Source organism: Prionailurus viverrinus, chromosome F1 (assembly GCF_022837055.1).
Source record: "Prionailurus viverrinus isolate Anna chromosome F1, UM_Priviv_1.0, whole genome shotgun sequence".
NCBI lineage: Eukaryota > Metazoa > Chordata > Mammalia > Carnivora > Felidae > Prionailurus > Prionailurus viverrinus.
Window position 1 is genome coordinate 45,925,421 of NC_062577.1, and position 12,802 is coordinate 45,938,222.

The 12,802-nt window shown below is 40.6% G+C and overlaps 1 protein-coding gene across 1 annotated transcript; it reads right to left on the reverse strand.

The window, feature by feature from the left end:
* Window positions 1-7,297: 7,297 nt before the first annotated feature.
* Window positions 7,298-10,627, reverse strand: RGS2 (regulator of G protein signaling 2). The gene is made up of 5 exons (XM_047840069.1): window positions 10,494-10,627; window positions 9,351-9,452; window positions 9,189-9,250; window positions 8,455-8,621; window positions 7,298-8,188 (listed from the first exon to the last, which is right to left on the reverse strand). The coding sequence occupies exons 1-5, from the start codon at window positions 10,601-10,603 to the stop codon at window positions 7,994-7,996; spliced, it is 636 nt and encodes a 211-aa protein (XP_047696025.1). The 5' UTR covers window positions 10,604-10,627; the 3' UTR covers window positions 7,298-7,993.
* Window positions 10,628-12,802: the final 2,175 nt, after the last annotated feature.

A 12,802-nucleotide genomic window follows, 5' to 3' on the forward strand; every position in this document is an offset into this window, starting at 1 on the left:
TTCTTACTTGACACGTCTCCAAAGGCAAGGGAAATAAAAGCAAAAATAAATTATTGGGACCTCATCAAGATAAAAAGCTTCTTCCTAGAAAAGGAAACAAGCAACAAAACTAAAAGGCAACTAAGGGAATGGGAGAAGATATTTGCAAATGATATATTTAAAGAGTTAGTATCCAAAATCTATAAAGAACTTACCAAGCTCAACATCCAAAAATACAGTGAAGAAATGGGCAGAAGACATGAATAGACATTTTTCCAAAGAAGACATCCAAATGGCTAACAAACACACGAAAAGATGTTTAACATCGCTCATCGTGAGGGAAATACAAATGAAAACTACATTGAGATATCACCTCACACTGGTCAGAGTGGCTAAAATTAACAACTCAGGAAACAATGGATGTTGGCAAGGATGTGGAGAAATGGGAACCCTCTTGCATTGTTGGTGGGAATGCAACTTATGCAGTTGCTCTGGGAAACAGTATGGAGTTTCCTCAAAAAATTAAAAATCAAATTATCCTTGAAACCAGCAATAGCACTACTAGGAATTTATCCAAATGATATAGGAGTGCTGATTCATAGGGGCACATGTACCCCAATGTTTACAGCAGTGCTATCAACAATAACCAAATTCTGGAAAGAGCCCAAATGTCCATCGATGGATGAATGGATAAAAAGAATGAGGTATACTACTTGGCAATGAGAAAGATTGAAATCTTGCCATTTACAACAATGTGGATGGAACTGGAAGGTATTATGCTAAGTGAAATAAGTCGGTTAGAGAAAGACAGATATCATATGTTTTCACTCATATGAGGAAGTTGAAAAACTTCACAGAAGACCATGGGGAAGGGAAAGAAAAAAAAATATAGTTACAAACAGAGAGGGAGGCAAACCATAAGAGACTTATAGATACAGAGAATAAACTGAGGGTGGAAGGGAGTGGGGGCATGGGAGAGCAGGGACAATGGGTGATGGGCACTGAGGAGGGCACTTGTTGGGATGAGTACTGGGTATTTTATGTAAGTGATGGATCATGGGAATCTACTCCTGAAGCCAAGAGCACACTGTATACACTGTATGTTAGCTAACTTGACAATAAATTATATTTAAAAAAACCTTAAGGGAGTTTATTAGTCCTCTGTTTTATAGATGGGAGACAGTGAAGTTAAAAGTTTCCATGATATATATATAACATATTTCTTTAATAATTTATTGTATGGATTATTGCAATATATATATTGCAATGATGACACTATTCTGAGTATACTGGGTTATATAAAATATATCGTTAAAGTTAACTTCTGTTTCTTTTTATATACTTTAATGTGGCTATAAAATTAAAAATTATATATGTGGCATATATTATTTTTTTACTGGACAGTACTACTTTTCTGATTTTATATTCAATGTTGTTTCTGGGTTCTTTCTACATTCTCTGGATAAAAAAATGACTCAAAGTTTAGAGATACTTCATTAATATTAACATTTTAAACAGTAGATGAATCATTGATTTTAAAAAAAGTTGTATGATGACCAAAATTATTAAAAAAAATTTTTTAATGTTTATTTATTTTTGAGAGAACGTGAGTAAGGGAGGGGCAGAGAGAGAGGGAGACACAGAATCTGAAACAGGCTCCAGGCTCTGAGCTGTCAGCACAGAGCCCAACGCGGGGCTTGAACTCTTGAACTGCAAGACCATGACCTGAGCTGAAGTCAGACGCTTAACCAACTAAGCCACTTAGGCAGTCATGACCAAAATTATTTTTAAAATTATTGTAATTAGCTGTCCTAAAATGTTAATCATGTTACTTGATTACCACTCTGTAGAGTGCTTAGGGTTTGTGAGGTTCTGGAATCTGAAAACAGAAGTAGAAGAAATAAGGGAGGAGTGGAGCTTAAGTCCTGACACTGAGGTTACTATGCTCAATGGCCACGTCTGTAAAATCACTCTGTATGAGAATGCACTGGTTTGTGCCAAATGGAGTCTTAACGTCATAAGCTTCCCTGTAAGAAGGGCAAAGGTCTACTGAGCACCACCTGTTTGTTAAACCAAAGCTTTATGTCTGGTTTTTCTCAGACTTCACCACAGGTCATATAAACTGCATACTTTTCTTAGCTTTTACAATATTGCAGTTTCAAAATGCACTCATCGTAGAAAACTTGTGGTTGCATTCCAAAGCTAAAGACTGAGAGAATGATTTGGGATGGAAGCAGAATGGCCTATGAGACTGGATGCTGCAAATGCATTAAAATAGAAAACAACCAAGAAAACCAAGTTCCTTCTCATCCCAAAGCAGACGGCAGCAAATAGTTTCTTCTCACTTTCCTATTTGGCCCTTCTCTCTTTTTCATTTATTTTGATTTTGATATGACGTCTGTACATGTCTAAGATATACACCAGCCAAATAAACACACAAGCCTCATTCCTAAGGGAAGCTTCCATATAGGTCAGTGTACTTTTTAAACCATATAAATATCAGATTAACTTGAGACTCCAGAAAATCTGATGTTAGGATCTTATCCAAGATCCACATAGTTTAGTTTTTTTTTTTCCTTTAAATTTGCAAGGCAAAAATGTAGAGCCAGACTAAAAAGCTTTCCATACTCTTGAACATTTTTTCTCTTTTTTTGCAAGTGAGTTTAGCAAATTTAAATGAAATCATTTAGATCACTGCATGCATTTTTATGGAAGAGTTTGTGAATCAATCAATTAATTCTTGGGCTAATCAGTTAATCAATCAATGATCAATGTGGACTATCTTCCATGTTTGGAACCTTAGTAGTTACTCTGAAAATCAAGTAGAATAAACCAAAATGGTCCAGTTATCAACCATTTAGTAGGCAGATAAGATGGACACACCCTTGGCAACCTTGCACGCAGGTGAAACTTGATCTGCGTCTTGAGAAAGGAGTCAAGTTTAACTGAAGGAGAGCAGTTCTAAGCAAGGGCAACAATTTGATCTAATAATGGGAGAAAAATAATATATCTCAGGAACAATAAGAAAATTCAGCACAGATTGCTTCTGGTCAGTGGTGAGAAATAAGACAGGATGGGCAGAAAAAACAAATAGTGGAGAAGATTTAGGCTCAGGTATTGGAGTTTACCTTGATTTTGGGAGATGCCAGAGAGATCTGGTTGTGAGAGTATCATGAAGACATCAAAGTTCACATGGTAGTCTAGTGAGTAAATTCGAAGCAGGACCCAAAACCTGAGGTCTACTCAGATCCGGTTGCGAGAATGATGATCACGGTGTGTAAGTTCGGCTGGGATACCCTGAAGGAAGATTTCATTGAGCCTGATGACTAGGCTGGTTGATGATCTTACTGAAACCTGTTTTTAAGAAAAATAAAGTGCAGCTTTTAGTTCTGAGCCTGAGCTTCCAGCCTTTCTCTTCCTTTCTTTCTCAGTAGATGACCATTGCTTTTACTCCTTCACATCTTCCTTACCCAGAGAAACCCTTCGTAAATGGTTGCCAAAAAACCAAATCAACAAAATAGCTTTCAAATATACACCCCCACAAAAAATATCTGCCTGCAAAAATGTCATAGTACAACGCAAGATCTGATCTTGCTTTCCCCTTTGTTTACACTGTTTCTCCCATCCTGAATATCCGCCCCTTCATCCTTATTAGATCTACGTGTTCTTTAAACCTCATCAAAAATGCCCCTTTCCTTTGTTTCTTGGTTGATTCCAGCTAAAGGTATTTGCATTTTGGTAATGAATCACCAGTCATAGCCCACCTTATGTTTTAACTTTTGTATATTATCTCATGAGATGTTTAATGAGTGCCTCTCAGAGGACAGGCTGTATATCTTACATGTCTTTATATTTATTCTCTCTATGGTGTAGTGTTCTGCATACAGTTGGTAGTATAATCTGCTATTGTCACATTGAATTATTTATTTGGTGGCTTTGTCCTGGTTTAGGCATGTGGCATTTCTCGTCTGGGCTATTGGTACTCTCTCCCAGCTCATCTCTCTGCCTCTGATTCATCTTCCAAATTGCCACCCAAGTCATTTTCATACATTTTAATTGAGATGGATATTTATTGCCTCAGGATAAAATCCCAACCTTTAATATTCAAAACCCTCTATCACCTGGTCCTGGGCTATTCTTCTATACCCTTCCTGGGCCTTATCCTCCACAGAGAGTGTGGTCTGGTCATGCTGGATCATGGGCCCCAAATGGTTAATAATCAGGTCTTTGTTTAATCCTATCACCTTAGGCTACCATGTACTTCTTACCCTGAAGGTGATTCTTTTTTCTCATTCTTCAGGTCACAGTAGAAGCTCTTTTGGTCTATTATTGTCACTTCAGGCAGCTCCAAGCTACTCCTTAGCTAGAATGCCAAAAACAAGATAAACCTCATTTCTTTGCCATTGACAACAACATAGAAACTTGTTTTCCAAAGTTGTCAAAAGGCATTTAAGGCAACACACAGAAATCTCTGTATAGGTCAAAGCTCACTGTTTAATAGTGGCCATGTTCTCCATAAAGTCAGACTACCTCCTTTTTTATTTGGGTTTTTGGGATAACACAGGAAAACAAAGTTAGAAATAGGGTGGTGCCTGATATAGGACGGGGCTTTCCTAGTACAAATGCACAGTGCATCCCCGTCTGTGAGAGACTCATTGCCAGCACTGATCAAACATTGTGGTAAAACAAACCAACCCTCTCCCAAAGCCCCATTTCCTATGAAATTTTGAGTGATCGCTTTAAGCCATCTCACTGAAACTCATATATTGCCTCTCTGTGCTCACATGACAGATAATACACAATTTCTTCTATTTTTTCCTCATGAAATTGCTGTAGTTAGAAATGCTCCTGAGGTTAAAATATATGAAAGTATGAAATATTATCAAAATAAATAGCCTCTAGATCCAAAATGTATGAACTCTGAGAAACTGGAACATTAAGTAATATTTATTTGTGGAGGTATGTGGCTTCCAATCTTAAATCTATTTCTGTTTGTTCCACACTAGAGAACATTGGAAAATACCACCTGAAAAAAGCCTGTGCTTTTAGCAGCCATGAAAAAGTCAAAACTTTTGTTTTTTGTTGCCATAATCTGGCGTCTCCCTCAATTAGAGACGAAAAGTTACAGAGAACCTGCTGAGTAAGAGGTCTTTACTTTTTGCCAAGGGAAAAACTCTGCAGGTATTTTCACACATTTGAGCCAATGGGCCTTTTAAAATCTTGTATTTATTTCCTTGTGCATTGGTAGATACTTCTTGTTTCACCAAAATTTGCTTACAAGACCTTTTAATACTCCTTCATTTAGTCAATAGTGATTTACTCAACTTCCACTGCGTGCCAGGCAAGGTGCCAAGTGTTGGGATTCAGCAACGAGCAGAAAAAGACACAGCCCTCAAGTTGTGCTATCCACAATCTGGGGGAGAAGTCAGAGAATTATCAAATAATCATACAAATTAATGAGAACTTTATTAAGACTCTAAATTAGAGAACCTGGTGCTAGGAGAATGCCTAAAAAGGGATCTGACCTCGGTAAGGAGGTCAGGGAGGGTACCCCTGGGGAAGCGACAATTGCACTGACCTATGAATGATGAATAAGAACTAAAATTGCATTCCACACGGAGGGACTATTACGTGCAAAGGTCCTGTGGGACCAGAGGCAGGCATCTGCAAGGGAATAGAAGTAAGCCAGTGTGTCCAGCAGAGAGAGCTGGGGAAACATGGCAAAGACAAAGTTGGAGTGGAAGAAGGGGTCAAACCATGCAAGGGGTTTGGCCATGTTAGGGATAATACCTTTAATTCTAATTGTTTGGAAGACCTGTCAAGGGTTTATAAGCAAGAAGACACAAGATCAGGCTTATGTTTTGAAAAAAATTCCCAGAGTTTAAAAGCAGGGGACACATGGGGGTACGGGTAAGAATGAGGGGAGTTGAGACCATCACAGTTGTGCAGGCATCAGGTGTTGGCATCTTTGATCAGGGTGGCCACGGAAAGCAGGCTACAACTATATTTGAGGTAAAATAAATAGGACTTGGTGACAAGTTGAATATATGGCATGACTGCTGAGTTTCTCTGTTGGCCAAAACCTTTCCAAATAAAGGCTTGTGCAGATATGACATATTTATTTGCTTAAGAAATGTCTCTTTCAATGACCCCTCACATTCATTTATTCAACAACTATTTACAGAGCACCTATTATGTGTTATCCTGGCTGCTGGTGACGAAGGAGTGGACGAGGTAGTCTTTCATGGAGCTAATGCCTGCTGGTACCAGAAACTTTGGCTAAAATGAAAATTAGTGCAAACACCATGAAAACCATATTTAAACTATGGGGGGGGCATGTCAATTTTTCTTTTGGCAAATCAGAATGCTTTTATAGGTACTTTACAATTTCTAAAGCCCCTTACTACCTCATAGGCAGTGGGAAAGACAGGAAGGTATAAATTGAGGAACCAGGGAAGATGAGGACTCCCAAGATTATGAAGCTATGAGAAATTATTACTTCAGCTCAGGTTTTGCAAATCTAAGATGAGGGCTCTCACACCTTTCCAGAATTAAGGCTGTGATCAAGGAGGTTGGAAGAGAAGCCTACAGAAGTGTATTCCTTTTTAAAATAACCATTTGATTAAGTTTAAGAAACAAAAGTGTGCTTGCCTTCATCATTGACAAAGTAACCTAACCAGATTCTTTACTGGCCAGATGAAGGCAGGTGAATCAGGAAGGTCTTGATTTTGTATCAATCATGGAAGTGAGCAGTTGCAGGCATGCATCTTGGAAGTTCATGCCAGTACCCTGTGGGGGGCACTCAGAACCAAGGGAAATAAAAAAGGCAGGCCTATATTCACCTTCTTTGGATTCTTTTTTTCACTTGAGAAGCTGAGTTATGTGAATAATTCTGGTGTTTTGTGTCCATTACATTATTTCACTTTTGATACTTACCTGGCCTTTACTAGATACCCATGAAGGGCTTTAAGGTCATGCCTTTTGTTAGCAAGAAGCTTGATTTTTTTTTTTACAAGATTATATTAGAAATTTTGATCCCAGGGTGGTTCTAAGGAGGTGGTCTGACTTTTCTTGGTCCACATACTGCTTATTAGGTTTAAAAAAAGAGATAATTGCAGGGAAGACATACTCCTATCACTTCTCATTTCTGAGCACTGTCAATTCTCATTGAACAGGCACATCACCTCATCACCTATGATCTCTCTCTCTCTTTACTGGAAAGAAGTGTCCCTTGTATCTGCCATTTTTCCAATTTAGCCAACCCCCCAACCACAAAAACAAAAAACAAAAAACAAAACTCTTATATCTGAGCCAAATATTCAATGACATTAATTATCAAAATTAATTTATTAAAAGTATTCAAAGACCACGTCAAAGTTTAGCTGCCTTCAGGACAATTTTTGGCACTCAAAATGGACAATGTAGTTTTCTACACAGCAACACTCATTCTATTACACACACCATTTAACAATTCAAACATAGACCATTTCAGTTTTAGTGTTATATGAGATAACAGTACTGATGATCTGTAGTCATAAGAACTTCAACACCCTTGCACACAGTAAACATTTTAATATTACTTACTCGTAAATAACTAAAACTAAAACCACTACGTGGTAACATGGACTGGTTTAGGGAAAGATATACAGCCAGCTAGCTAAGGCCACATAATCCCAGATCTATTGATTTTAAATGCTCTTGGACCAACAGTATCGTATCATACCTTTTATGAGAACTTTTAGCCTCACATTCCTCTCTTTCCAGTGTGAGACACACCACATTTAGACCACTTTCTCCCTGTGTTCCTGACATGGCTATGGAAGCCGTCAGAATACAAGCTCCTCCTAGACAGTTACCAGCTTCCTGATTCACTATCTAACTCTGAATCAATAGTTCTGAGTGATGTTTCCTGAACACCCAGGCTAAATTCAAGGTCAGTCTTTTTGGCAGGTCACAGCCTGTCCCCTTAGGAAAAAAATGAAACGTCCTCCACTTTTGGGCTCCCTTTTTCAGCTCATGTAGCATGGGACTCTGTGGTGATCTGTGGCTTTTTACACAAGTCCTGGTAGAATTCCGACTCCAAGAAACGAGGATAAGAGTTGTTCTCCATCAAGCTGTAGACTCTCTTCTGGGCAGTTGTAAAGCAGCCACTTGTAGCCTCTTGTATATTTTGGGCAATCAGAGTTTTGGTTTGAAAGTCTATGTTTATCTGAAATTTAAAAAAAAAAAGTGGTTTAATCCATATTCAGAGTTATAGATTGATACCGGTTTAATATTTGAAAACAAAAAGGAAAAGCTATAATGTGTGATTAGCCTCACTAGCCAAGTCATTGAAGAAATTAAATTCACCTAACTGAAAACAAGAATTAAGTGAAAAACATTTTTACTCCCCCCACCCCTTAAATTTTATGTCTTCTGTTTCGGTGCTAAGAATGTTAAAAATACTCTGAAATGAAGAACTTTTTTCCCCTTTACCTCTTTTGGAGCTTCTTTTTCTATGAAATCAGTATATATTTTTCTTGCTTTTGAGGACAGCTTTTGGGGTGACTTGGTTTTTTTGAAGTCTTCACAGGCCAGCCAGAATTCAATATTTTCTTCACAAAATTCAGATTTTAAAAAAGCCCTGAATGCAGCAAGACCATCTGGGGGGGGGGGGGGGGGCGCAGAGAAGAAAGCACACAGAATGTGAATTGAGTGAGCAATTAATCTCTTATATTTTGTTTCCCAGAACTACCATTCCACCCGCCCCGCCCATATTTTATTATTTCTGGATGATAGCAATTTTCTACATTTCATTCCAGCCTCTAATCCTCAGAATTTAGATCTTTAAAAGCTAAATTTCTAGTAGGCAAAATGCTTAAGTTGGCACACTGCTACAAGAATATAAATAACTTTGCTGTTAATGTAAATATTTATAGGGGAGCCATAAATTCTCTGGGAACTAAACCTCCTGGTAACATTGCATGCAATGGAAACGCTGATTCAACCTTAAGGAAGACCCGCTGCCAGTACAATCTAGGCTGATTTATGTAAAGTGAATAAACCACACTTGCCCATGGTTAAATAGAAATGAAGGAGAAGGATAGGCCTTATAGTACTAGTGATTGTAACGTTGAATTCCCCTTGGGCAATCTGCTCTTCTGTCATGTGAGCACCTTTCTAGGCTCTTGTGATACCTGAAGTAGATCAAATTCAACAGGTTAACTTACATTTACTGGCTAGCAGCTCATCAAATGCTTCCGACCACAGTTGTGCTTCCTCAGGGGAAGGCCTGCAAAAGAAGGTTTGCATCAGCTTGTGCACTTCACACTTCCCCTGTCCAGTTCAGCAGCTCGCTGTTCACATTGGCAAGTATAAGACTTTCAACTTACTTGATGAAGGTTTGCTGTTTGCTTTTCTTGCCATTTTTGGGCTTCCCAGGAGAGGATGAGTTTTGCAAGAAGTAGCTCAAACGGGTCTTCCAATCTTTTAATCTTAAAAAACAAACAAACAAACAAACCTAACATTTGAAATTGCTCCTGCAGCTGAAGGCATTTTTACCAAATAAAGTCACTCAGTAGCGACCAACTAAATAAGACAAAATAAGACCTCTTCAAGTCGGTCTCACTCATTTAACATTTAAACCTAGCACCTATGCACTGAACACAATTGCTTTCATTCATGCATTTGAACATAAATACTACTTTTATAACTGAGGATAAAACTACCTAAAATTACTAGGGTATTTAAATGAATTTAGTTTGCATACTTCAAATGGCAGACGCTATTTCTGGCCCACAAAAGGCAGTAGTTTTTCTGCAGCCTTAATTACAATTCTGAGACATTTCACACTTGATGAAACTGCCTGGAGCCAGCGGGTACTCATTTCCCTCCTACCCTTGGAGCAGGAGGCCCAGGACCACACTAGACGCAGTGAGGTGGGTGGGTGGGTGTGTGTGAGAGAGAGACAAAGAGAGAGAGACTGAGCCCCCTACTCCCACCACAGCACTCATTTTAAGCAGATGATGCATGCTCCACCGACGTTCCTGAATGATATGCCGTTTAATTTTAAAAAACAAAAACGATTTTAAAACGAAAATATTCAGAACCAGCCGAAATATCTCCATCCCACAAGCTGATCAAAACATACAACGCAAGGTACCAATGCTGGGGATGCACTTCAGCTGCAGGATTGTCTGATGTTATTTTAAATTCAGGGGACAAAAAGCCAGCTCGCAATTTCTTAGGCACATCTACCACTGTCTCCGTATCAAGAATATTTTTTTCAGTTGCTAAACTACCCGAGAGTCCTTCGCTCACGTCACAAAATCGGCACATAACACACAGATTTAACCTTACTTAGCAAATTGACCTTTCCCATACATATATATGGAAAAAAATATATTTTTTCCTGCAGAGGCAAAGGTTTCATAGTTTCACATGCCAAAACCGAGCCCGAATGTGTCGCGTTTGCAGCAGACCCGCAGAGCTAGGTCCGCAGCGGGGGGTGGGAGAGAGAAGAAAGCCGTACTCACAGGGTCCGCTTCATTTTCCCCCTCTTCTCCTCGCTCTTGGGGCTGTTGCCTGCGCTCTTGTCCATGGATCCGCAGTCGTGCTGGACAGCCAGGAACATGGCACTTTGCATTCTCCTCCTCCTGCTGGGGCCGCTGCTGTGTGCGGCCGGGCGCGCGCCGCCGCGGTTATAGGAGGTGAGGCGAGGGGGCGGGGCCTCACGCCTCCGGTCCCGCCTTCAGCGGGCACCGATTGGCCGGCTGCAGACGGGCAGGGGGCGGGGGCAGCCCCGGCCTGTGGCAGGCCGGGTGGCCCGCGAAGGGTCTGGAAGCGAGGCCTGCTGACGTCTACGGCCCTGGCTTCGTGCGCACTCGGGCCAGACGCGGCGGTTGCGGGGTTTGGTGTGGGATCAAAGACCTTTCGCAGCGACCTTCGTCTTGCGGTGGCGGCCCCCGGCGACGGCAGGGAGCCAAAGTTGGCTGCGGGCCCGGCGGGGACGCTCGCCGTCTTCTCCCCTACCCCCCCCCCCCCCCCCCCCCCCCCCCCCCCCCCCGCCAGCCTGCTCCTGGCCGCGTTCGGGAGCGAGGATTCCCTGCCTGGCAGGGAAAGCTGCTTGTTGCGAACCAGAGTGCAATTGCCTTATTTCGAATTAAGGTGGTTTTCGCCTCATCTCTTGGTTTGTAAACTGAGGCCGTGGGAGACCCTCACCTATTCCTGCCTGCGACTCCGTTTAGTTTGGGGGGAGGAAACGATGGAGGAACAGTGACGATTCGAGGGGCAGGTGGTGTGACCTACTCTGCAGCTTGCCGGGGCGTCTTGAACACTTCTGGCAATGAACAACAAAACAGGGAAGGAACAGGAGAAAGTGACTTTCTCAGACGACAGTTTTTTTTTTTTGTTGTTGTTTTGTTTTTTTACTGGGTGTGCACTTTTGATCACCAAAAGATAACGTGATTGGGATCGTATCTGTCCATGGGGTTGCGAGCTATTTCTCCGGAGTCCTTGGCTGCTTCTTCCAGAGCAGAAATCACAGATCGCTTTATGATGCGATAGAGGGAAACACCAAGACCTCGCAGCTGTAATGCGCCAGAATCGTTGTACTTTCAGAGTGCAAGGCTGCAGGATTTCCTCATGAGTCATTCCTGGTTGCTTAGAATTTACCAGAACACTTAATAACTTGCAAGGTGCGGGAGGGTGGGGAGTGGGGGGGGGGCAGAGAGGAGGAGGAGACGTTAGTAGTTTAATAAGTTTAATTTGTTAATTCTTCAAAAATCACCTCTACCGTAGCCGGCTTTAAATGTTTTGATTGGGAAGGACAAATAGATAACCTCAACAAAATTATTTGACTTCAGGTAACATTAGCACTGTGCAATGGAATATTCAAATGGTTCCCCCAATTAAGCATCTAAGTAGATAATAAGATTAACAGCAATGTATTGATTAGGCTACAAATATTCTCGATACTTTGCGTTAGCACTGCTAAAAGAAAATTGGAACTAGTTTAAACTTCTGAATGTGGGTTGCCAGAAGTTGGAACAACAAGTTTGGCTTGTAGGGTAAAATCTGCAATGATTACCAAAAGAGAACAGCTAGGCACTTGATTATGGAAAGGAAAATCATTTAGATTTTAGTAATAAATACTTTAAAGCAGGTCTGTGAAATGTAAGAACGTTATGTTTTTCATGCATGCACTCTTTATCTCTAAAAGAACTTTCCATCTATTTCCATCTATTTTCACTTTCTGATGATTCAATGCTTATTTATTAAATACGTGTAATAAATAGGCATTGGCTTTTTCTTGCCACTCTGAACCTTAATACATCATTCACTTAGAACCTTAGATGGTAGAATTCATTCATAGTGGAATGGCCAGGAGTTCTGACAAAGAGGCAGCAAGGAGACAGAGCTGGACTTGTGTCTGGAGACCTAATTAGAGTCTCAGCTTAACCAGTAAATGCTAAGTAACTGTTGGGACTGTCTCATCACACCTCCTTGAGCCCCAGTTTCTCATTTGTGTTAAGAGTAATGTGTCTTTCTTGCCAATCTCTTTAGATGTTACCTGACTCTTGTGATGGGCCTTTGTAAATTCTAAAGTACACAAGTTTGGTGTTATTAATTTGCATCTGTGTGAAAAAGGAAATACCTAGAAGCATAGCCATTCAAGGTAGAAAAATCATTGAAGGATTAACTCAGACTTAATTAGGTTATAAATGTGTAATTACTATTAAAGTATCAAAATAATGGGGCGCCTGGGTGGCGCAGTCGGTTAAGCGTCCGGCTTCGGCCAGGTCACAATCTCGAGGTCCGGGAGTTCAAGCCCCGCGTCGGGCTC